At 41.6% G+C, this 25,501-nt stretch overlaps 1 protein-coding gene across 1 annotated transcript in view; it reads left to right on the top strand.

Annotated features, from left to right (window-relative positions):
* LOC135259488 (collagen alpha-1(XXV) chain) overlaps window positions 1-24,460 on the top strand; it is a 200,417-nt gene extending 175,957 nt beyond the window's left edge. The window contains exons 19-37 of the mRNA XM_064343959.1: window positions 861-905; window positions 1,690-1,734; window positions 2,077-2,154; window positions 3,073-3,096; window positions 4,165-4,209; window positions 4,295-4,339; window positions 4,538-4,618; window positions 5,122-5,184; window positions 5,746-5,796; window positions 6,591-6,617; window positions 7,203-7,283; window positions 7,716-7,751; window positions 8,491-8,544; window positions 9,278-9,331; window positions 9,712-9,738; window positions 12,513-12,566; window positions 16,540-16,617; window positions 18,836-18,874; window positions 20,173-24,460. Of these exons, the coding sequence (XP_064200029.1) occupies window positions 861-905; window positions 1,690-1,734; window positions 2,077-2,154; window positions 3,073-3,096; window positions 4,165-4,209; window positions 4,295-4,339; window positions 4,538-4,618; window positions 5,122-5,184; window positions 5,746-5,796; window positions 6,591-6,617; window positions 7,203-7,283; window positions 7,716-7,751; window positions 8,491-8,544; window positions 9,278-9,331; window positions 9,712-9,738; window positions 12,513-12,566; window positions 16,540-16,617; window positions 18,836-18,874; window positions 20,173-20,199 (954 nt within the window). The 3' untranslated portion in view covers window positions 20,200-24,460. The remainder of the gene's footprint in view (window positions 1-860; window positions 906-1,689; window positions 1,735-2,076; window positions 2,155-3,072; window positions 3,097-4,164; window positions 4,210-4,294; window positions 4,340-4,537; window positions 4,619-5,121; window positions 5,185-5,745; window positions 5,797-6,590; window positions 6,618-7,202; window positions 7,284-7,715; window positions 7,752-8,490; window positions 8,545-9,277; window positions 9,332-9,711; window positions 9,739-12,512; window positions 12,567-16,539; window positions 16,618-18,835; window positions 18,875-20,172) is intronic.
* The last annotated feature ends 1,041 nt before the right edge of the window (window positions 24,461-25,501 follow it).

Here is a 25,501-nt window from a genome sequence, read left to right as displayed (position 1 = left end):
ATAATAATAATAATAATAATATAGTTTAATACTATGCTCTGTGCATCTCTAGTAGCCAGAGAGTGTTTTTGTCTTGCTGTAAAGACAGCCTGGCATTTGTGAAGCAGACCTTTATACGGCTGTCTTTGTTTATGCAGGGGGATTGATTTTACAGGTGGCTTGTGTCCCAGTCTAAACATAGACAGGACCCCACAGAGCCCAGGGCTCCTTTCACATCCTATCAGGGAGCCCCAGGGAGTCTCTCCCCTCCAATTAAAATGACAGACACACCAAAGGAGGCGGAGTTAAAATAAACAGCTGTTCATAACTTCTCAATGATTCAACCAGGAGTATGCTGTTGGCTCTAGCCACTGTTCTCATAAAATAAATGCTATGACATCGCTGTCACAGCACTGTAAATATTTACTTCACAAAGGAGCTGTTGGATAGCTGAGGCAATTTAAAAAGAAAGGCACGCCAAAACATCTCAGAGAATGAACGCCAACAGGCTTTGTCTCATTGGGGTGTGAGCCATAATGCTACTCTGTTCTCTCTCTGTTATACGGTGATGTGACACATCATGGAATGGCACAGAACTGAACGGAACATTAGTGTAGCCCGGAGGCTAAACACTGCCTACTGCAGAGACATATTCTCTGTCATTTGATCTTCCATAGCAAAAAAAGAATAAATTAGCATCATTCAGATAAATCAGAAATAGCGACTACATGCAGGTCTACATCTCCACATTGTCAGCATACCGCCCACTAGTCACATGTAATAATAAATTACAAGCTCTTGTGCTTTTCTCATTTATTCTCTTCCCCTTCTCGTCTTTTCCTCTCTCTTGTTCTGTGGCTGCCCCTTCTCGCCGTTGCCAGGGAACACAAGGGGAGCCTGGAACCCCTGGTTACAAAGGAGTAAAGGTCAGTGTCTGATGTCCTGCAGTTACCGGGGGTTACTGGGTTCACCAGGGTAATGCAAACTGCACCTTTTCTGGAAGCTCTGCATTAAGAGTGCCCGTTTCCTGGTTCATTTTCCCAAACATGAGCTTCTTAAATGTGTGCGCAGGATTAGATTTTTTTTATTCGTAAGCTTGGATACAGGATTGATTTCGCTTTTTAAATTTGTGGGCAGGATTATTTGCTGTCTTATATTAAGCGTAAAATGACATGGATAACACAGAAGTTCACTCTGCCGGTAAGCGTTTTAAAGCGCTGCAGGAGCAATGAAAGCTGCAAAGAACTGTAAGGCGATGACTGGTGTCATAATTTGTACAGGAAGTGACCTCCCATGTCAGGAGAGGCAAATATGATCTCCTGACTGATCTTGTGGGTCCCCAGTGTTTATAGGGCTGTTATATAGATATGGCTGTCTGCCGTGCACAACCTTGACCAAACTGAAAGGAGAGATGCTCATATCTCCCTCTCTCTCTCTCTCTCTCTCTCACTCACTCACTCACTCACTCACTCACTCACTCTCTCTCTTTCTCTCTCTCTCTCTCTCTCACTCTCTCTCCCTCTCCCTCCCTTTCTCTCTCTCTCTCTCTCTCTCTCTCTGTAGATATTTTTAGGCTCATTAGATATTATTTGTGCGTGGCTGTCTTGGCATTCCCCACAGCTCCCTGCTGGAGACTGTAGAAAAAACACCTGGAGACTGATGTCCTCATACATCAGGATGCCTTGTGATGATGTCACTCATGTGTTTCAGGGCGAAACGGGGGAGAAAGGGGAACGAGGATCCATGGGGCTGAGAGTAAGTGTTCACTGCATTGTGACATCACTGTATTATTGCATCAGTGCATTATTACGGTATATTATTTTTCCAAACCCACCTCACGTTGTGCTCGTGTGCTGTAAATGTGCTTCTAAATATGTGACTGAATTGCAATGTGAATAGGTCCAAACCCAATGTGAACTGAATAATTCTGAACTTTAACCCTAATTACCAGCTCATAAGTTTCCAGCTCATTAGTTCATTGGTGACATCACCATTGATCTATTTTCTGTCTGTCAGCAGTAGCTTTGGTCTTTGTGCTCTGTTCACACAAGCTCTCCTCCAGTCATCTCCCCTCACAGCGGTGTGCCTTCCCTGCAGGGCCCCCCCGGACTGAAGGGTGACCAGGGGGCGACCGAGATCATCGACTACAACGGAAACATCCAGGAGGCCCTGCAGGTCAGAGGTCACACAACTCCTGGGGACGTGACTCACAAACGGCACTGCTGCTCACTTCCTGAGTCGAGCCTTCAGGCACTGCTTTACCTTCACATGGGCCAGGTCTTGGTAGCACAGCTGATCTAGGATCGGTTTTCCCCTTTCTGTGTCCCCACCTTATCCATTATGAGGACAAAGGCAAAACTGATCCTAGATCAGCATTACAAAATTGGGAATATGGATGGACAATAAACCAAACAAATCACACTCTCCCAAGTCAATTTCCCGGTCTTCATTTACAGATACATACCTGTGCTATATAAAGATTTCCATTTTTAATTCTTACCCTTTATCACTGACTTACAGTACCCAATTATGATAATTAAGTAATCATTATTACAGATCATTTAACTGTACGGTATAATCTTACAAGACATGTTTTAATTATTTAAAAGATGTTCAGTGTTGTAATGTAATCAGTACATATTCATAGTGTGTCGCATTAGCGTAGTGTTTTAGAATAATGCATAATGTATTTATACTGTCTGCTAATGTGTACTTTTTGTCAGTTAAACGTGGCATTATGAGCAAAGAGCTGTTTGTTCTGAACTGAGGTTTCTCTCATCACGACACAGTGAAGTACAGGAAGACAGAGAAGCTTATAAGTGGTATACATGTTTTTATTTGGACATCTGATGACAACTGAGTCACAGCTTTCCCGCATTTGGCTGTTGGCTGAGAACCAATGAGAACTGCTGTTAGTCAGTCTGGTAACAGAGGTCAAAGGTCAACAGACAGAGGTCCCGTCAGCAGTTTAATAGAGGTCATTTTGCCTTAAGGAGTTCAGAGGTGAGCGGTGTTGATGCGCGCAGCATACTGCCGCGCAGATTTCCTCCGTGTGTAACCGTTGATCTCTTTTACTCTTTCGGCTGCCAACAGAAGATTACCACATTTACAGTGACGGTAATTCGCCCCCAAACCTGTTTTTTTTTTTTTTTTACGAGTTCTGCCCCTTTGACCAGCATGGATCCCAGCGCTTTTCCCCACCTAACATGTAATGTTCTCCCCTTTAAATGGAAAAAGCATCGCATCGATTTCATGAAATCTCAGCCACGTGGAAGTAACGTTACGTTCCAGCTCAGTTCAGATGTGTGTGTCTCTGTGACTTGCTGCTAATGACAGGGGTCCCAGACTCAATCTGATATGTTGTTTTTCTCCATCAAAGAAATGTATCTCGGTGATACATTGTGTTACATATGGTATCATGCATTTCATTGGTCCGGGTGATTGCAGTGGCAAGCATTTTTGAAAGTAAAATTAGCCTGCCCCTTATTAACCGTGAAGGGGTCCATTGATTATTGAAGATCTTTGGTAATGAGCTAGAGGTGTGTGTCATTCTTGTCACACACTTTGGAGTTTGGACCAGATGGAAGAATCGCTGATGTGCATTCACATCAGAAATACTCCTTCCAAGCAATGACAGGAGCAGTTTTGGTACTGAAACTGAATTTGAGATGTCAGCCTATAATGACAAAGGGCACTGTAGTCTGGGCACAGAGGAGAAGGATCAGTCCCAAGGTGACATTGTTATTGTGACTCTGAACCTTGTTCTTTTCAAATCCTGCTACTGATATGTCGCATCCTCCCCAGCTTTTCCATAACACCTGCGTGTGTGTGCGAGTGTGTGTGTGTCTATGCACGCACACGTCTGCTTGTTTGCGTGTACCTGTTTGTGCATGCATGCATGTTTGCGAGTACATGTGTGTATGTTTCTTTATTGTTGTATGTGTGTGTGTGTGTGTGTGTTTGTGAGAGAAAGAGAGAGAGAGTTTGTATGAGCTTCTGGTGTGTGTGTGTGTGCATGTTTTTTGCATGTGGTTGCATGTTTACAGTATGTATATGTATGTGTGTGTGTGTGTGTGTGAAAACGTGTGTGTGTGAGTCTGTGTGTATCTGTATGTGTGTGGGAGATTTTGGGAAACAGGTTTATGAGGAATTCCAACAGCAGGATGTTTCTTTCACTGTTGACAGGGTCCTCCAGGGCCACCCGGACCTCTTGGACCACCAGGACTGAAGGTGAGTCACCTTTACCTTCTGAGAGAGCTGGCTGGTCAGCTGCTGTTCTCAAGCGCTGCTCTCAAAACCGTGCCTCTTGTTTCAGGGGGAGCGCGGGGCACCTGGTCTCCCAGGCCTGGACGGGGAGAGGGTGAGTAGCAGAGATTTGGTCAATTCCATTTCATTTGGCTTCGCTTGATTCAAGAAATTCATTGAAATTCTTTAATTTCCTTGAAAAAGTCCTCATTGAACATTATGGAGGTTTTAATGGAATTGATCCCCCATGCTGGTGAGGGGACTGAAGCAGTGGTATACAACTCACTTGACCTTGACCTTGTCCTGTGCGCAGGGTCTGAAGGGCTCAAAAGGAGATGCAGGGGTCCCTGGTTTGTCCGGAGAGAAGGGGAGTCTGGGATTGCCTGGTCTGCCTGTAAGCTGCTCTACTCAAATCTGCCCTGGAGTTCCATTTACATTCTGTCCTATTTAACCCATGTGTTGAATATCTTCCTGCCAGTCCCGTTCTGCTCATTATTTATTTGTTGGAGCTGTCCAGGAGAGGTAATACCCAAATTCGAAAGGTTTACAAGTAAATCGGAAAAATCAGGCAGTAGCTTGTGTGGACTTTGATGTTCTCCACATGTCCATGTAGGTATCGTGTTGGTCCAAAGACATGGTTAGGTTAATTGGAGAGTCTAAATTGCCTTTTGGCATGCGTCTGTGAGTGAATGCTGTGTATGCCCTGTGATGGATTGGTGACCTATCCAGTGTCCCCCCCCCCCCCCCCCCCCGCTACCCTGACCAGGAATAAGTATGTTAGATAAATGGCTGAGAGAAAAAACTGGACAACACTGTTACAGTAATTTCTGATGTTGATTATATTATTTATTATATTGTCTAAGTGTGGTGCTCAGTACCAGTACTCCTGCCTTTCAGGGCGTTAACGGGCTGAAGGGTGATAAAGGGGACACAGGACTGCCTGGGTCTCAGGGACCTTCGGTGAGTACAGCCAAAACTCCCCTCTGCGATGGGGGAGCCCTATGTTATCCCCCCCCCCCATGACACCTCATACAGTAACACCAATAGCTTGTCCACACCTGTTTTTTTGAGTCCAATAACATGGAATGTTCATGTGGGTTCAGAGACACAGGTGAGTATCTGATAGTTAAGTTCACATCTCGCACACATGCATGCACACACACACACACATACACACACACACAGACACACACACACGGTGTGCATTCCCCACTCAAATTTCAACCACAGTGAAGTAAATTTCCTGCGGTTGGCTGACTGACTTACACCTGCAGCAGACTTAACCAGCATTCGCCCTACCACCATCCAGTGCCTCAGACCACAGAAACCTTCCGCGTTGAGCAAACACAGTAGTGACACTGCTCATCCTGATGAGGACTGCCCCCTGCGTACGGAGGTCAGAGGCGCATTGCAGCGCTGCCGTGATCTCCCTATGCCATGCAGAAGGGTACACCTGCTCTAGGTGATCATGATTCTGGTGATCATAGGGGTCATGTGACTCACTGTTTTTCACCCATGCAGATCATCGGCCCCCCTGGATCTCCCGGCCCCCACGGCCCCCCAGGACCCATGGTGAGCACTTCAACGCTGGCCTGTCCTCTGCTCCTGCCTTATATTTTATCTTGTTTTCTTCATTTTCCCCAACTTTTCTGTTTTCTTCTCCCAATTGGGAGCAAACTTGTTGAAAACTCCCAGTTATTCGAGACTTAATTTGCCCAGAATTCCCTTGGTCTAGTTAAGCTTGAGGGAATTCTGTCAAATTGAGTGTCTAAAAATAACAGGTAGCTTTCAACAACGCCTCTAGAGTTACTGTTGCACCACCTGCATTCAGTCAAAATGTGTGCACTCCTACTGTACACTATTATGCAAGCCCAGTTTTTATGTTACAGTAAAACTATGATCAGAATTTATGAAATTACTGTTATGTGCTTTATTTATGAATCATTTTTTGGGGATCAACCAGTAACCAGATACAGCTTTGTATCTATGACACAGCAGTGATTTAGGAAAAAATATTCTCAATTAAGGGGAATAAAAGAACAGTAGATTAGTTTTGTATTTGTTGCATATTTGCTATTTTTCCCTGTTGTTCAAAGAGTCTCATTGAGCAGGAGCATGCAGATTTTTGGTGTTATTTTATGGAGAATCTTGCGTAACCAGATGGTGGAGGTATGCAAGTGTTCACAGAGCTGTAAATCAGCCTTAAATTTTCCCAGCCAGTTTCATAGCGGGTGTGACCTTGACTGTTGCTCAGAGAAAGGGGCCACCAGGTTTCTTAATCACCCTGTTTTCTTGCATGCCCTACCATGGGGGGAGTAATTTTTTTAACCAGAAGAAACAATTTTTTTTCTATATGTGTTTTGCAGGGACCCCATGGTTTTCCAGGTCCTAAGGTAAGCCTCTCTCCATGATAATGTGATTTCAGAGTTATTCACTTTTACACCACCGCTGTGAATAATCATGTATGCATATGTCCACATGTCCATAAACTGTTGGCCCAGTAGCATAGCTGTACATTTTTAATGATAGACGGACTTATATTCCATAATCCTAAGTGTGTACTCTGATGAAGTATACACCACAAATGAAGTGTGCTCTGGCTTCCAGTGGTCTTGAGGCTATCTGGAGATTATTGATCTAATCTGGACAGCTGCAGTTGTTATGGAACTGGGTTTGCAACTCCGATGTTGTACGTTCGATTCCTATTCAGAGGCACGGTCATTGAATTCTTGAGCAAGGTTTTTAACCAAAATTATTCCAATAATATCTGGCAGTATAAATGGATTTTAAACATTTTAAAGTGGCTCTAAAGTCCTACCTAGTTTCATGGAAAGGTTTTAGGTAATTGAGACTGAAGTCCCGCAGCTCACCGTATATTGACATTGTGTTCACATTGGTCTTTTACCCAACTGCTTGTGTAGCTGGCCCTGATGCATCTCTCTCTGTCGTGCTCTCTTTCTGTCTCTCTCTCTCTATAGGGAGAATCAGGGCTGAATGGTCTGAAAGGGGTTCGAGGGGAGCCTGGCCACAAGGGCGATCGAGGGCCCCTGGGCCTCCCTGTAAGTACAGCAGGGCATCCTGGGTAATCCACCACCCAAGACAAGTCATCTCTCTCTTGCTTTCTCTCTGTCTCAATCTCCCTTTCTGTCATCCTCCCTATGTCTCTCCTCTCTCTTTTTCTCTCTCTATGCCTCCCTCCCTTTCATTCCCTGTCTGTTTCTCCCCCATCTCCCCATCTCTATTCACCTCTCTTTCTCTCCAACTCTCTTTTTTTATCTCCCTCCCTTACCAGTCAGCCATACCAGTGCATGTGCGTGTGTGTACATGTGCGTGTCTGCGTGTGTCTTTACAGTAGTGGGTCAGCCGGTTCTTCCCTGTGTGTGGTTGCTCTGTCAGTAACTTTGTCAGTAGTGTCAGTAGCGACTGTTTCAGTGTGTTCCACCATGAACTAATCCCCTGTACATCTAACCCATACCTCCGTAACCATGCAGGGGGCGTCTGGCTTGGACGGCAAGCCTGGAATTAGGGTGAGTTTCACACCCCCCTAGCCTTACTGCACCTGCCCCACCCCCAACCTCACCGTGCCCCAGACCGGGGGCACTTTCTGCTTCCTGTTGGTGCATATCTGCTCCACCCTCCCACCCCGCCCCACTCACTTTGGGGGGGGCGTGTGAACTCATCCTCAGAACTTATTCCAGAAGGAGTTGCAAAGATGCACTTGACGATTTAACTAGTTCTTTTCTTTTTTTCGTAAAAGTTTAATAATTCAGAGGGGGAAAATAAATTCATTCATTCATAAATGCAATCATGATATCCCAGGCACTGCCTCTGGACCCTGGTCTCTTGTTTGTTTACCGGTGTGAAATTAATTAACACAGTATTAACCCTCACTCATACATTAACTGTGAATTGTGTGTTACGGTTGTGTACATGTCTGTACATTCCATTGAGAGTCTTGTGGGACTGCCATAGTCTGTTTACAGTGCTACCTTCAGCTGCACAGAGAAATCTAAATCTGTTCAGAGAATCCAAGTTAGAGCATCGTTTGAGCATCTCCAGAGAAGTGAATGCAACTTGGATCTCCCGCATCAGTGGAGCAGAGTGCCTCTGCTTCCTCCCTCTGTAACCGGGTTAGCGGAAGGGGGAGTGGCCTGTCTTCGTGGGGCAGGCCGAGGTTCTGGCTGCTTAGTTTCGCTGTAATGTCTGCACTCCTGTGTGTGGTGGAGAGTTCTGTCGTGCTAACCCAACGTGTCTCCCCCTCTGCAGGGAATGGATGGACCTGCAGGTCCAGCTGGCCCAGCCGGACCCAAAGGTGACATAGTAAGTCCATCGTAGCCGTCCTGCTACACCTATGCGTTTGTACTGAGGGCAGCTTTCCATACCTGTGTGTGTGTAATAACTGCAGCATTCCACATCTGTGTGTCTGTACTAATTTTAGCATTCCACACCTGTGTGTCTGTACTAACTTTAGAATTCCACACCTGTGTGTCTGTACTAACTGCAGCATTCCACACCTGTGTGTCTGTCCTACCTGCAGCTTTCCATGCCTGTGTGTGTACTAAGAACTCCATACCTCTGTGCCTGTACTAACTGCTGCTTTCCACACCTGTGTCTGTACTAACTGCTGCTTTCCACACCTGTGTGTCTGTACTAACTGCTGCTTTCCACACCTGTGTGTCTGTACTACCTGCAGCTTTCTATGCCTGTGTGCCTGTACTAACTGCTGCTTTCCATACCTCTGTGCCTGTACTAACTGCTGCTTTCCACACCTCTGTGCCTGTACTAACTGCTGCTTTCCATACCTCTGTGCCTGTACTAACTGCTGCTTCCCACAGCAGTGTCTGTACTAACTGCAGCTTTCGACACCAATGTCTGTACTAATCATTTCACATCTGTGTGTGAATACTGACTACTTTTGTTGTCAGTGAAAAAAATTTTCATACACATTTTTTAGAGGATTAAATTAAATGACTCTTATCACCTGAGGAAAGGGCACACCCTGCTATGGACTAAATTAGTACAGGCTGAGCTGATCAAAGTTTGTCTGTCTCAGGGTGAGCGAGGATCGGCTGGTGAACCTGGGCCAAGAGGACCGTACGGATTACCTGTGAGCGTTGCTACCTAAAACATTCCAAACGCAAACAGAAATCTCTGATTTGAATACTTGCACTAGTGCTAATTGCATGCCCCACAATTACCATGATCAGCTCTTTCCTTTTTTTGAAATGTAACTTAGTTAATTATATTTAATTATTGATATTTAATTAGGTAATAATGTTTTTCTTCAAAATGTGTTATTTTAGTAGTTCCTCACTGTAAAGAGGGCTACGTGTATGCTGCTATTTCAGTATGACTGCTAGTTTTAGTTTTCTTGGTCACTTAGATTTACATACACTGTTTACATTTGGACATGGTTAAAAATGGATGTGCATCCCCCCTCCCCCTCAGTTTAATAAAATTTTACTTTAATGTATTTTGTTTTTCCAGGGCGCAGTGGGGACACCCGGACTGGATGTGAGTACTCAGCGTGTGCGGTTGTCGTGTTCAGATCACATGTAGCGGTACACCAGTCTCAGGTTCTGGAGTGTGTGGAGCAGAAAGGTTTTCTCTCTCGTAAATATTTTAGAGTCTGTATTCTAGACAAGCATCAGAGGGGGCAGCAGTCACAGTCTGTCAGCCATTCCTCATTCACTCACCTTTTACATCCAAACTTCATTTCCAGATTTTTCTTTTTTATTTATTTTAAAGTCTTGGCAGTTGACTTTTTGCATGCAACGGATCAAAGATTATGAGTTTAGAAAAGTGTATTGCTGCCATTCAAAAAAAATAATAATCCAGAAAATTATATCATTATTAACTGATAAAATAATCACACGCTTTTGCAAATGATTGCCTTATTATGTGATAAAAGATGATGGTGTAGTTACATGATTAAGCAATGACGAAGCAAAATGTCAGATTTGTATTTTGTATGATGTGATAATTATTACCTTTTTATAATGATGTGATGACTGTCAGTCACAAAAAACTTGATCACTTAATCATTTAATGATTTGTTAATTTTCTGTCATGTCACTACCTGATAATTGTTCTTCACATAATAATGTCAGAATTGTGTGATTTTATCATGGCATAAGCTTTTTTTAAAGATTGCAAATGTTTTTCCTTATTTGCTTTTCTATGGCAGCAGTATGCTTCCCCATGAAAGGGATAATGAAATGCTAAACATATAGTGTTTATAGGTTAGAATGTGTTTTATAATGAGCATAAATGCCTTGCTTTAGTTCTTAGTTTCTCCCTGTATAAAGGGCTAAATGTACAGTGAGCACCATAACAACATAGTTTTTTTCTTGACTTAGCTCTGTACTCCACAATTTTACATTTGTGATTGAACTATGCACATGTAGTTAAAGTGCACGTTCTCAGCTTTTTTTAAAGTGCATTTTTATACAATTTGATTGCACTATGTAGAACTGACAGCACTTTTTATACATAGACCCTCATTTCAGGGCACCAAATGGCTTTCTGATGAGTCTGGTGTGTTCAGTTGCTTCCTTAGTGCAGGTATAAGAAAGCTTTCACTATCTAGTCTTGATTCTAGGCCATGTGATTGCCTTTGGAGTCTGTTACTGACGTGTGCCAATACAAGGGCCAGAGTTGTGCCAACGAACGTCAAGGAGGCCATTATGAGGCTGAGAAATAAGGAAAAAAAACGTCAGAGATATAGGCCACACCTTAGGCTAACAGAAATGAACTGTTTGGAACATCATTAATAAGAAAGAGATCACTGGTGAGCTCAATAATCACAAACGGCCTAGATGGATATGGAAGACCTCTACAGTCGATGACTGAAGAATTCACCATAATGAAGCAAATAATCCATCCTACAGACCAGAAACAATTTTTCAGGAGGCAGGCCTGGATGTGTCAGTGACTACTGTCCACAGAAGACTTCACAGACATAACTACAGAGGCTACACTGCAAAATGCAAACTAATTCTTAGCTGTAAAAAAAAGAATGGCCAGATTACAGTTTTCTAAAAAGTGTCTAAAAGAGCCTACAGAGTTCTAGAAAATTGTCTTGTGAACAGATGAGACCAAGGTTCACTGGTATCAGAGTAATGGCAAGATCAAAATGTGGAAGCCAAAAGGAACTACCCAAGAGCCAAAGCACCTACCTCAACTGTGAAACGTGGTAGGGGTGTTATGATTGGGGCATGTATGGCTGCCACAGATACTGGCTCACTTGTCTTCATTGATGATGTAACTGCGGATAGCAGCAACTGAATGAATTCTGAAGCGTAAAGAGGCATCTTATCTGCTTAAGTTCAACCAACTGCCTCCAAATCCCATTGGACAGTGCTTCCTCATACAGCAAGACAATGATCCTAAACATACTGCTAAAGCAACAAAGGAGTTTTTCAAAGCCAAAAACTGGAAAATTCTTGACTGCCTAAGTCATTCATTCAAAGTGAATTCAATTGAACACGTTTTTCCTATGCTGAAGAGAAAACCCAAGGCACTGAAAACTAGCCCCCGAAACAAGCAGGAGCTGAAGATGGCTGCATACAGGCCTGGCAGAGCACTACCTGAGGAGATACTCAGCATCTGGTGGTGTCTGTGGGTCGCAAAGTTCAAGCATTCATTACATGCAAGACTAAATATGACTAATTTAATTTACATAACATCAATATATCCCAAACATTGTGGTGGGCTGAAATGGGGGGACTATGCATAAAAAGTGCTATAATTTCTACTTGATGAAACCAAAGTGTAAAACAATATTCTGAAATAAATTCTATGAATGTGCACGTTAACCACATGTGAGTTGCTTAATTACACATCTAAAAGTGTTGAGTACAGAGCCCAGTCAAGAAAAATATGTCTTTGGCACAAACACTCACTGTTTGCTGCTATTTCAGTATCAATGGTAGTTTTCTTGGTCACTTACATTTGTATACATTTGGATATTTAGAAAAATTGACACCCCACCCCTGCTGCCTTCCTCTTTTTCTTTTTCACTCTTTCTCTTTCTTGCTCTTACTTTTACTGTCTAAATGGCTCTCACTCTCTCTCACTCTCCCCCTTTCTCTCTCTCTTCCTCACTCTTGCTTTTTCACTCTAAATCTCTCTCACTCTCCCTCCGTTCCTTTACATTTGAACATTTACTTTAAATTTACTTGCCATTTTTACGACATATTCAGGCTTTCTGGGAGCTGAAAAAGCGGCTACACGAGAGCGAGAGAGAGCGAAAGGGGTGTGTAATAAGCGGCAGTTGTATTTTCCAGGGGTTACCAGGATTAAGGGGCGAGAAAGGTGACACTGGAGAAAGAGGAGAAAAGGTGATATGACCACAGATTCAGTAAACGAGTCTTTCGCAGACAAATAACACACAATGGCTGGTGTCAATGGACAGTGAGTTTGTAGAGAGAAAAATGCTGATTCATTTTACATCGACATATTTTATTTTTCTCTCAAAGTCAATGGGCCTGAATTGAAAGGCTGCATTTGATCTTTCAATGTTTACGATGTCAATTTTTAACTGCCCGTCCTTAAAAGAGAAATTGTATGTCATTAATTGTTATGCCATTCATTATTCAGACTTTAAGTTTTTCATGCCATAAATCAAAATCCCTTCTGATGCTCCTAACAGAAAAAATATATATATTTATTGAATTATTCTGCTAAATCCAGACCAGGTTAAGACATTCTAATACTTTCACAGCAGCATATGACAAATGAAATAATAAAGAGTGTTCAGAGGTAGTCCATTGACAACAGGCACAGTCAGTTTTTCTTAACGTCTCTTAACTTCTCTTGTGTTTTCTTAACCTCTCTTGTGTTTTCTTATCTTTCTTTTTTGTTTTGTTTTTATGCATGTGCAGCAGGATACTACTATGTACTAATTAAATAGTCAGCACATTTCGATGTACACTGTTGTACACATATACAGTATACGTGTACAGTATACTGTATGTATATATGCATATAGTAACAATGTAATACTATATATGTATATTATATATATATATATATATATATATATATATATATATATATATATAGTAACAGTGAAATATCTTACCTAAACTATTGATCGTTATTGAGGCCATGTGTGTTTTGTATTTATTGGGGCCATCTTCACATGCACTTAACACCTCCCACCACAAGATGCCGGCCACATCACATGCCCAATATCACAATTAAGCGACCATTGTGTCATCCCATGTTTCTTTAATGCACTATAAAAGGTCACACCAAACTCCAGACCTACGGAGTAACACTGCTGTCAGAATCCACAAAAGACATTAATAATGTGCATCAATTTTTTCACATCTGAAAATGCATGCAGTTACTCAGTGTTATGAACAGATAAAACCTAAAAATTAGGGCTTTTGAGCAGTGTTGCTGTAAAAAATGGAGTGTGGTACCTATTTAAAATGTTGAATATTCTGTTTCATTTTAAAGCTCTGTCCCTTTTCTGCCGGTTATGCTCCCACCCGTTTGGTTTAACTTGCATCATAATGACTGTGTCAGTCATTCATTTTCTGCATCGCATGTTTTCTTGTGCTCTAACTCTACTGAACAAAACATAAAACGTTATTTGCATCCACAGTTGCTGTCTGAATCCATGTTCGCACCACACCAATCCTTTGAATGTTTCCATGGCTAATGGTGTTATGAAGCATGCTAACTGTGAAACAATTTGGTCTCTGTCAGAAATGCAATTGCAACCACGGTGTAGGTAATGTGTATTACCTGGCGGTGGTTAGGAATTTGATTGATGTGTCCTGTCTTATCAGAGAAGGGCTAGTGTGGGTGCAGGCTTTTCTGGAAAAAAAATGAAAAGATTTTTTTTTGAAGAGGACGATCCAGTCTAAAAGTGTCTGGACCAGGCCTTACTTGGATGAGACTGGACACCCTTTTTAAGGGTTTGGGATCAGTTCCATGTCAATTAATTTGATTTGGGAAATTACTTTAAATTCAGAACATGAATTAGAGAAATTGCCATAACATTCTATACTGATGTTTTTCAGTTAATGGACTAAATTTTAATTTGCTTAATTAACTGAATTGACATGGAATTTACCCCAAAATTGACCCCCTGTGTTATATATTTTTCTGCTATATTTTCCAATGAAGGTTGAAAAGGGACACAGTTTTTAAAAATTGGGTGTGCTTTGTACTAGCGATGGGAGAATGAGGTTTTCACAAAACCCATAATGGGTGGTGCTACCATGACCTGCCAATCACTGATGCATTTGAACCAATGAGAAACGTTTTGTTCTCCACAGCAGTGGTTTCAAATCAGTGAGTGACCGATCGCCTATGGTGGCTCTGCCCACTGAAAGCCTCATTCTCCTCTGGCTATTCTGTGTCTCGGAGGCGTTTTCCCTCTTCTGCTTTTTCTCCTCCCTCCCGCCCTGTGAGTTCCTTCCGTTACACTTTCCCTCCTTCCCCTCTTCCCTCGGCACCACGAGGAACTTTCCGGACTCCGTGCGGTGCCTTTCTCCTATCTGTTGCTTTGTAGTGTCCTCTCACCCCACCCCCCGTGTGAGGTAATATCTCTCCCGTTAATCTCCTCCCTTTACTGCGGTGTCATCTAATATTTCTGATTCAGCGAGGGCAACCATTGCAGGTCTTCCCATTCTTCTCATGCAGGTTCCTTCTCTCATATGTGCATTCCTGGGAATAAGTGCATCTCATCAAAAGCTAGAGATCATTATTTTGGCTAGTGTCGTTTTCACCAGCTCTTGAATCGTGATGTAGGATATTAAAGAGGGTTATAGACTAGCATAATGCGTAGGGCTCTGAACAACTCTTAAGTTTGTTGGTTTGATTCCCAGGTGGGGTTGCTGCCATTATGTCCTTAATCCAAGTACTCAACCTGAACTGCTTCAGTACTATTCCAGCTGTATAAATGGATTGTATGTTAAATAATGTACCACCTATAGCAGCTGTGCATGCAATGTTCTCCTCTGCCACAGTGACTGCACAGCTTGGCAGATGGACAATTGGTTTGGGTTTTTAAAAAGTGCACTCCTCTTACAGTTTCTGTGCCACACTTGAAGAAGAAAGTTATTTAAATCAGATATTTGATTTAAAATGATCTTCTGGGATCAGAGGACATGGTCAGAATGCATTTTTGGGGGTAATGGGCAAGTTTGTGACTTTGTATGTCTTCTCATAGAAATTCCAGAACAAATGTTTGCATTCTGTGATGATATAAGTATATAATAGATCGCAACATGTAGGTTTTAGGAGAGTGGTCTGCAATTCTAGACCTCGGCAGCCACATGGTGGTGCTGGTTTTTGTATTCCACAACCAATGAATTCAGATCCAATAAGTCAGCTGACTTTGAAATCTGCTTTATCAATTAACAGTAGCTCTTTAGAGCCAGTATTATTGTGTTAGGAATATACAGTTTATGTGACTAAAATAGCCAGTATTGGCAGAAATACATAGTTAAAAACTCAACTGTAGTTTGTAGGCTCTCCGGTAATTTGATTGCTAGTTGTGAGACATCACGCTCTAGTGTAGATCTGGCAGTGAGTTGCTGAAACAGTCATCCTTAAATGGTCGTCCTCATTGGATCCAAGTAATCTGAACCTCTGCTCTGTAAAACAATAAGAGATAATTGTTCCTGACCGTACCATTGTGTCCACAGGGGGAGAAGGGAAAGAAGGGGAAAAAAGGGCCTAAGGGGGAGAAAGGAGAACAGGGTGCCCCTGGATTAGATGCCCCCTGCCCATTGGTATGTCCCAGCTGAAAGCTGGAGGTCGCCTCTCAGTGAAGTAAGACAAAGGAAACCCAAAGAGGAGGAGCCACACATGTGTGGGTGTGGCCACGCCCCTACCCCCACCTCAACCCAGAAACAGCCCATACTCTCACCCCAACCCTCCCGCCCCAGTACATGCTCAAACACATGCATGTCGACCTGTTTACCATGGTCAACAAAATGAAAATAACCAAATGTACCCTTGTTCCTCTGTCAATCAAAATTCCACTGAAACAGCCAACGATCATGGCAGCATTCACACCACAAATGGTGCCGAACATGTAGTCTAAACAGACGACTGCATCCCCTGTCCATACTCTGTGGAGGTTCACAGAGATGCCAGAAGGGCTGGCTGGGTGCTGGGTGCTGGGTGCTGGGCTGAGCTGGTGGTAGGACCTGGTCACACACAGGGCTGCCCCCCTCCCGGAGCGTGAATGAACCACCCCCAAACCCCACCCCACCCCCCACCCCAAGCCCCCCCCCCCCCCACCCACCTTCTCTCCCAGTAACACTCCCAGTTAATCTCCACAAACAGGGTTTCCGGGGATTAAAGGGTGAAAAGGGGGAGCCGGGCCAGCCTGGGCTGGACGGGCTGGACGCCCCGTGCCAATTGGTACAGTATTCTCTTTCCTTCCTACCCCCTGCGCATGCTTACCCCTTACCCCCCCTGACCGCCCCCCACTCCCACCCCCACCCCCTACCCCCCGAATCACCTCCCGGCCGAAGAAGGGGCCGGTTTGCCTTGCGCCCTGATTCTCGTATGGCTTCCGCATGGGTAACATGACGCTGTTCCTTTAAATGCCCCCCCCCCCTCCCTTCCACCTCCTCTCCATCCCGCATGCCCTTCAGCCTGAGTCTTTATCAGTGGCATGTCAAATCAATCAATCACTTAATCTATCTATCTTTATTTCCTTATAGCGCCGTTTACATTAACCTTGCAGTCAGCCTGTTGACTGGCTAGAAGTCATTTTCACTACGTAGTTTTAACAAAATATGACTTGGTTAGGGAATATATTAGACACCTCACACAGATGAGAAACATTTTTGCAAATCTAATCAGCAGGTTATTTACTAATGACAGTAATCATTAGTGCCTATTCTGTTGATATACCCTGCTGACACACTAGGTACTGTGCCAAAAAGGAGAATTTAACATGTAATTATTTTCGTTATGTACAACTGAAGAAAAGCTATATTATTCGCAATAATTTATGCTGTAAGAAGTACTGTTTCAATAGCCTCTTCATTTGGTTTCTGGTATAACATGTTGAGATTTAAATACATGCGCATAGTGAATGTATATCTCAACTTAAATGTTTTAAATGTACAAAAAAGTCAAGTTACTCACATATGCAAAGCATACACTCTATACATCTCTAAAAAAAAATTACAACTAAACTTTAAACAACATATTTCACAGAATCTAAACAAGCTATATCCACGAGCAGTGCTACCCATGTTTTCCCACGTCTGAGTAACTTGTCCCTGCTATTCTGTAAAAAAAAACGTCCCTAGTGATGGACCGATTTTTCCCCCTCCACTAGATTTCTCCCCTTTTCTTTTCCTACTTCCTATTTAACTGGCTCTAACTCCTGTTCCCAAAACGTCTCCCACAATCTCAGCCTCACTGACTGTCTCCTCTATCCTCTAATCACCTCCTGTCCCACCCCCTGCTGACTGTACCAATTTGGCACACTCTGGAGATGACAGCACAAACATATGGGGGGGGGGGGACTACAGGCAAATACAACCCCCCCTCAGTCAGTCCAGTCCAATCAGTCCCCAGTCAGTGTACTCAATTCCATTACAGCACACATCCTGGATATGTTTGATATTTCTGTTTAATCTGAGAGAAACACTGATGGCTTCGTGTGTGACAACAATTGTGTTCGACAAAAAGCCAGAGAATCTGATGTAATGCATGTGGCTGATATCACTCTGTGTTCATTGGGGCGTTCATAACCAGTTCATTTTAGTGCACATGTAAGTATTGCTGGTTATGCACTATAGCATGCAATTGAAGGTCTCTGACTTCATGCAGTTATATATATTTGGCGGTAATTCTTCATGTTTTTATGCTTATTTTAGTTCATTTTTGTTTAAGATATATACATATATTGAACACAGGAACGTATTGTTTGTGATACACTGCAACAGTGCACAGTGCATGATGGTCCATTTGAATGTTATTTTTTCCATACTGAGTTTGCATGAGACATGAATAGAACATAAGGGGGAAATATAAACTTGTGGTGAATGTACAATGCTTCAACTCATGGCTTCGGCTACCTTCTTGAAAAGTGTTTTTACTGTTACAAAGATCCTTTTTGGGAAGTTATTTGGACTGTTTCATTATTTGCTATTTCTAATATCTATACTGCATAATATTTGAACAGAAGTAGTTAATTGCGAAATGCATATTTTGCTACTTAATCGATGAATTCATAAATGATAATGCTAGATTATATTTTTTCCACATTATCCGGTTTGCATTAAGCAAAAAGAGAAATTACAGTGGCTTGCTCCTGTCCTGAGTTCTAAAGAACGTAGCTCCCAAACAATGGCAGTCTGTGATAGCACTTTTTGAGATGTTCTTCACTTTCTCTAAAAGGCCTATTTTTTAGATCATTTTAAGGGGACTGCCCTGTGTGTACAGCACACTCGTACAGGCACCAAGCCTAACTGTGCGCGTAGGGGAGGTTAAATTGGGTACTGCAGTATTCATTCAGGTACTCAGCGACTTCAATGGCAGTTCATGATGAAATTTGAATTGACTTTCTTTATGAAGTGGTGCCTAACATACATTTCTGCTCTTTTGCTTATTATACCAGGGCCCTGATGGTCTACCAATGCCTGGCTGTTGGCAGAAGGTATGTCATCTGACATTATGCATGCAGAGCAGGGACTCACAACAGTAGGGCACACATATGCCTACACTTCCATGGAATACCACAGCATTTGTTTGGGGGGGGGGGGGTTACTCACAATAGTCAGTGATGTCATACTTAATCACACTTGAGAATGGTGGGTTGTTTCATGTAAAGTACATTTTGTGTGAATTTCAATGGTATCCGTTTTCCTAAAAGCACATTCTTAATAGACTAGTTCTTCAGCATTTCCTAAACATCCAACTGTGTTAAGATAATGGTCAAGTCTGGTGTTGACAAAGGTTATCATTTTCTTTCCACAATGCTTGTTTACAATAAACTGAAAATTTACAACACCAAGTACCATAAATTAATGTTTTATATTGAGTATAGTGATAAATAGTACAACAAGGTACACTGCATTAAAGTTAAAATTGATGTGATGCATGGTGATGTTATACGTTGCATTTGACATAAGCATTTTGTGACTGCTTTTACTGGATAAGTAATTGAGACTGGTTCTAACCTGACACCCGACTTACAAGACCTGTATGTCATTGCCTTAACAGCCCTACCTTGTGTTTCTCTCTCTTTGTTTTCTTGCAGTGATCAATCTAACCCAAAAGCATGGAGTTTGTAAATAACGCTTCATTTTACATTCTTTTATTTTTATTTATATATATTTTTTAAATGGAAGATATGAATATATAAATATATTGCAAGAGTGCCCATGAAGTTCAGAAGTAGCTGCTTCTACTTGTTTGCGGTTGACAGAAGTGTGTAAAATAAATCTCACGTCAGAATTGCAGAGGTCAGGTGTGTGACTGTACACGGGGCCTGCACTGGGAGCTTATGTCCATCTTGCTGCTTTGTTCACATGGACAATGTCCAAGGATGAGAACTGGACAGCCTGACCTATAGGGGGCGCACTGCACAGGCTGTGCAGATGAGTCCTTGGAAGGGACCTGGTTGGATTGAAGAAAACGGGAGATGACGGACATTGATGTTTGTGTTCATCTCAAGCTTGTCATCATTCCATGTCATTACTACCACTACCACCAGCTGAAATGACTAAAACCTTCTGTGTTAACAGCAAAACAAAAAAAAAAACAAGAACAAAAGAGCAATGTGTGCATAATAAATATTGTTCGTGTAGTGCGATCCGGTTTATGGCTTCTTCATAAATTAACTTGGCTGATGGATCATGGCAACTAATGTACAACAAAAAGAATTGCAAAGCTCTGAATATGTTTTCTGTTGTTGTTGTGGTTGTTGTCTTTTTTCCACATCATCTTCAAAAGGGAGTCACCCCGTGGCTGGTGGCTTGAAAACAGTAGATTCCCCGAGGAGGCGAAGATGAGTTGTTCTCTTTTCTTTATTGCGGTGAGGCCTACGGACTGGTCGTTGAAGTCTGTGGTCCCTCACAAGGCACTTACCGGGGCCCCTACGTTGAAGCCCACGCTTTCAAACAGCACTTACCACCGATGAGGGAGGGGTAGGAGGAGAAATGGAGTGGGGGGGCCCTTCTGAGGAGCTATGTCCCGCTTAGCCGCTGGTTGAGTTGGGTTTAGGCGAGGACTTTGGACAGGATTCGTGCGGTGCTACAGAGGCCTGGCCTCCGTGGGCCTACTTGGATCCTAGGGAACGAGGAAGGCACACCCATCAAAATGCCTACATCATCTCTATAGCAACCAAAGGAGTCTCTGCAGCTGAGATTCCATAAAGTGAGATTACAGGGAGGATTAACTAACAGGATATGCTACAGTAGGGAGGGAGTGTTGATGGATGTTATGATTTATTATTGTTTGTTCTTTTTAAATATTGTAATTTCTTGTTGTTTTTGTGTATAGCCTTTGGTGCCTCAAGATTTTTGTTATTCATTCCCATTGTTGGAAATATGGACGTTTTTTTATCATACTTTAAGTGATAGGAATGGTTTGTTTATTGTAGAATGATATCCTTGTAATGTACAATTCTACAGCATTAAAAACCAACAGTACTTACTATTTGTATTATCTTATGAAGCTCTCCCTGACTATGTCAAATGAAGGGGTTTTTTTACTCATTCTTTTTCATGTATATTGTGGCTTCAAGAAAATTATTTATATTGTGTAAGAGGAATTTTAAATAGTTATACAAACCATTGCTTGATAATCATATAGAGAATTTTGCATTGGAACCCCTGATAAAACTGCAGGCCTTTTCTGCTTGAGTTCAGATGGGTCGTGGCAGGAAAACTGGTTCATGACTGGTGCTTCATTTGAAATGTATCTTCAATTTGTGATGTTCCCCTGAACGGGAACATCAAAATCAGTCGAAGTGAGTTATCTTTTTGATTATTTTTATTTCTGGGGACAATATTTTACAGAAAATCATTTTCACTGTAATTTCATAAGATCGCCTCAGTTAAGGACCAGATACTGAAATATGAGCTTACAAAATTTCAATAGCATAAGCTTTATGGCAAAGCTGTCAAATTCCTGGGAGAGTTTTTAAAAATGACATGATGACAAGACAAAATTGGACTCATTTTGTTTCCTCTGTTGCCTGCATTTTTGTGATAACATTTCTCTAGAGAACTTGGTTCTAAACAAGAAAAAGTTGTTGGTGAATATTTGTGGTTAGAGTAAGCTGAGTTGGATTCACACTTGAAACCCAATGAACTCTGGTTTCGCCTGTCTGAATTTAGAAGCTGTGGTTTTCTAAATTCACATCACTAATTATACTTTCATAGTAGGAGTGTTTGTGAGGGGTTTGTGCTAGACATATATTTGCGATTTCATTGATTAATTCAATTATTCCATTCTTTATACAGTTTTGAACAATTTAATCCTGCATGCAAACAAAATGGAAATATGGTACAACAAGTATGATTTAATGGAGTTTCTATCGTAATTTCAACTGAAGGGCATGTATTGAAATCCATGTGCGTTGCTGTTTGTCCGGCTGTGTCAGATGTACATTACATTCCAACACCAGCATAAAATTAACAGCCTCTCCTGCCACTGAAATTGTTCAGAATTGTTAAACTAGAAGGCGTTTTTTTCATCTGTAGCAACCTTAAAACATAGATGATCCCTCCCCACATCCCCTTGATATTGATGGAGACAGAAATTATCTCGTCAATACACACCAAGAATTTTGCATTTAGAAGTATCACAGAAAAGGTCAATTAACAGAGAGCCCATTTATGTCATACCATAAATATTTTTGACTTAAGATTTTAAAATATTGTATTTGTACTAGTTATTAATTACAATATTTCCAAATACAAGCTTTTTCTTTTTGAAATGCAATCCCAGCATTTATATGCATGGAGGTACTGAGAATTGGCCCCTAGTTATTATGACGAGTTTTTCTTGATGTTATGATCGTTTGATATTCCTGAAAGTTTCCTTCTATGTCTTTGATGGTGCTATCAGCTGGGCACTGAAGGAAGTTCACTGTACACACCAACCAGACTATTTTTATTTTTTGTTACATTTAAGTTTTGTGTATTGTGTATACTTTTATATTATAATTGCTGTTTTAAATGGTATTTTATTTATTGTGCTTATTGGTTACATGAAGGCATTCCTTTGACATGGGCTCACTTCTTCCAGTTCTCATGCCATTTTTCTCTGCTTATTTCCTTCCCTATTTCTTAGCAGACACAGCAAAATTCACAGTGTTAAATCAACTCTACCAGTGTTACATCAACTACGGCAGTGTTAAGTCAACTCTACCAGTGTTACATCAACTACGGCAGTGTTAAGTCAACTCTACCAGTGTTACATCAACTACGGCAGTGTTAAATCAACTATACCAGGGTTGTATTAACTCTACCAGTGTTCAACTCTACCGGTTTTAAACACAATAGGGACATTATTTACTTTTTAAATGCTAGAAGTACTCTGTCAGAATTGATTTTACACAGAAAGTGTTTCTGTTGTCGCTGTCAGGTGCAGTGCTGAAACATGTTATTTTTGGGGAAGGGAATCCTGTATGGAATGTACGTGTTCGTAAATACGCAAATCTTTCTGTCCCCCACAGTGGGTTGTGATGCTGGCACCTGAGCGGCTCTTTAGTCGAGTAGCTACAGTTTGCTTGTATGGTACATACAGTAACAAAGAAGCACAGTCCATATGCATCACATTCATTTAAAAATGTTTTTTTTATTTTTTTATTCCGGGTCTGGCTCTATAATGCTGCTTTGATTTATTTTCTGGTATGACCAGAAACTGCAAAGGAACACACAGTGAGTAAGTGTAGCATGACTCAAACCTACTGGGTTGGGTGCATTCTTTATTTGGAGGTGTGTCTCATAGTATCACAACATTACTGTCCTTGCATTTGCTTTTGTTTCTCCGTTGCCATCATTATGAAATTGATATTGCTGTGGCATGCTTTTTCTTATATGCACTATGTGTTTGGTGTAGTCCAGAGAACCACATAATGCCAGTGTTTAAATTGTTAACAGCTACTGGGAAGTAATAATAATTTGAATACCCAGGCAAATTTATTCAATTGAGCATTGAATGTAGATCTATAATATATGTATAGTGGAATATAAATGTGGCATTCGTCATCTCATTATAGTTTTTATTTACAATCATTTTCTATTGTAATTTCTATTGTATTGTATTAGTGTACTACAATTCATTTGGTTTAAATGTTAAAAGTTTTTCTAAAATGCAACAAAACCATAACTGATTTATCATGAAGATACCCTTTTTTTGGATGATGATTCATTTGACAGTTACGCCAAGGAGAGGTTTTTATCCATCTTGTTGTACTGCTTGTCTTAATTCTTCTGTTCTGCCTAAACAAACATTTGCGCTACAAAATCTGGCTGTCCAGAAATGTAAGGCCAACTGTTAAAGTTCTTAACTCTGGTGTGCATACCTGTACAAGTACTGTATGTACCAAATCAAAGCAGACCTCAGTCTAACAGCTTTCAAAGTCCAGTACAGTTTTTTTTTTTTAAACTGAGCAACATGAATCCTCATCTGAACATTTCTTTGATTATTTTCATTTTGTTTTCCAGAGAATATAGTCTCAGACACTGTCATTCATATTTCCCTTGTTTTTTTTTTGTTACAATTATGGTTGTCTTGTTTTGTTTGTATTTTCTATTTCTTTGTAAGTGTTTGTATTGTAACTTTTTTGGTACACATTTGCTACTCTTTGATGTTTTTTTATTTCCTGTTTCAGGTTTCAGACTTTACCTTTTTCAGTATACATTTCAAAACCGTTTCATGAGGCTGTACTGTTGGAGCCAAATAAAATGCTTTACCTCTTTCTGAGTTTCACTTGTTTTGGTATTTAGGAAATTTTTACAAATTAAAGAAAGAAGATTATGAATTAAAAGCCCGAGCACCCCACCACCACCACCATCATCTTCTAAAATAAATGATAAATTAATTCATTTGAGACACCTATTGATGGAAATGATATAGTTTTTAAATGATTACTGCAGATGGATATTTTTAAGAGGTTTTGGATCTGGTCAGTTTTGTGAGGGGTTTGTTGTTTGTTTTATTTTATTTGTTAATAAACATCTTACTGTCAATATAAATTTGGTATAATAAATGTGTAGTAACTGCTGAACATTTGTGTTGCTGTGGTCATTCAGTCTCACCCAGTGTGGCAGATACTTCCTGGCCCATTACTAAGGCCACCAGGTTGTCTCCATCATATGACCTGCAAGGATTTAAACTTGCAGGTCACTGGTTATCCTCCAGGGGTCGCCGTAGGCACTCCAACAGCACTGTCAAGTGACTAAAATCAATTGAGTGTCCTGTTGAAATGGTCATAAAAAACAATTAGTTGATCTAATATGGGGGGAGTCAGCAAGGAATGTGAACAATGGATGGAAGAAGTTCAAATGCTACGAGAAGCATGTCTTTGAGCCAGTCGTCAAACTGGTGGCCCTACCCATGACATGACCTAGGCCCTTGTGCCTATCTTGGCCAAGGGATGTTGGTAGGAGGATAAAGGTCCCGAGACTGTCCCGTGGTCTGAAGGTTGCTGTGGTCACGTTGTGTTTTTCCAGCGGCTGTTTACAGCCGGTGATATTTATGACTGCACCAGTGTGCGGGCGATGGAATCCGGAGTGAAAAGACAAACGTGCTGTGTGGGTGTTAGAACAGTAGAATTTGCAGTCGGGTTCGTGCACTTGAAGGTCTGCATCATTCTGAAAAGCTCTGGGGAGGTTTTATCTGCACCAGCAGCCAAACGGGCTCATTCTGATTGCAGTCGCCGCGGGCGCGTGCAGATCGGCTGTGCTAAATTCCCATCGCTCCACAGGAAAACACACACTAGCTTGTGCTCACGACTGTTTCTGAGTAGATGGAGATGCAATGGGCCCTCCTGCCTTTTGGCAGAGACAGGGCCGAACAGAGGGGGGCGCTCTCTCATTTTGAAGCGCTCAGTCTTTCAGCACTCGGTCTAATAAATGACTGAAGCCGTTTGGTGCAGTAAAGCAGAACTCGGTGAAGCTGGCAAATGTTTCTACATTTCCATTTTTACATTTCGGGCATTCAGCAGATGCTCTTATTCAGAGAGGCTAACAGTTTACATTCTTTACACGCAAATCCATTTATACAGCTGGATATTTACCAAAGCTATTCAGGCTAAGCACCTCAAGGG

Source organism: Anguilla rostrata, chromosome 7 (genome assembly GCF_018555375.3).
Source record: "Anguilla rostrata isolate EN2019 chromosome 7, ASM1855537v3, whole genome shotgun sequence".
Classification (NCBI taxonomy): Eukaryota; Metazoa; Chordata; class Actinopteri; order Anguilliformes; family Anguillidae; genus Anguilla; species Anguilla rostrata.
The sequence above is the reverse complement of the archived record's forward strand: the minus strand, read 5'-3'. Positions and strand labels throughout refer to the sequence as shown.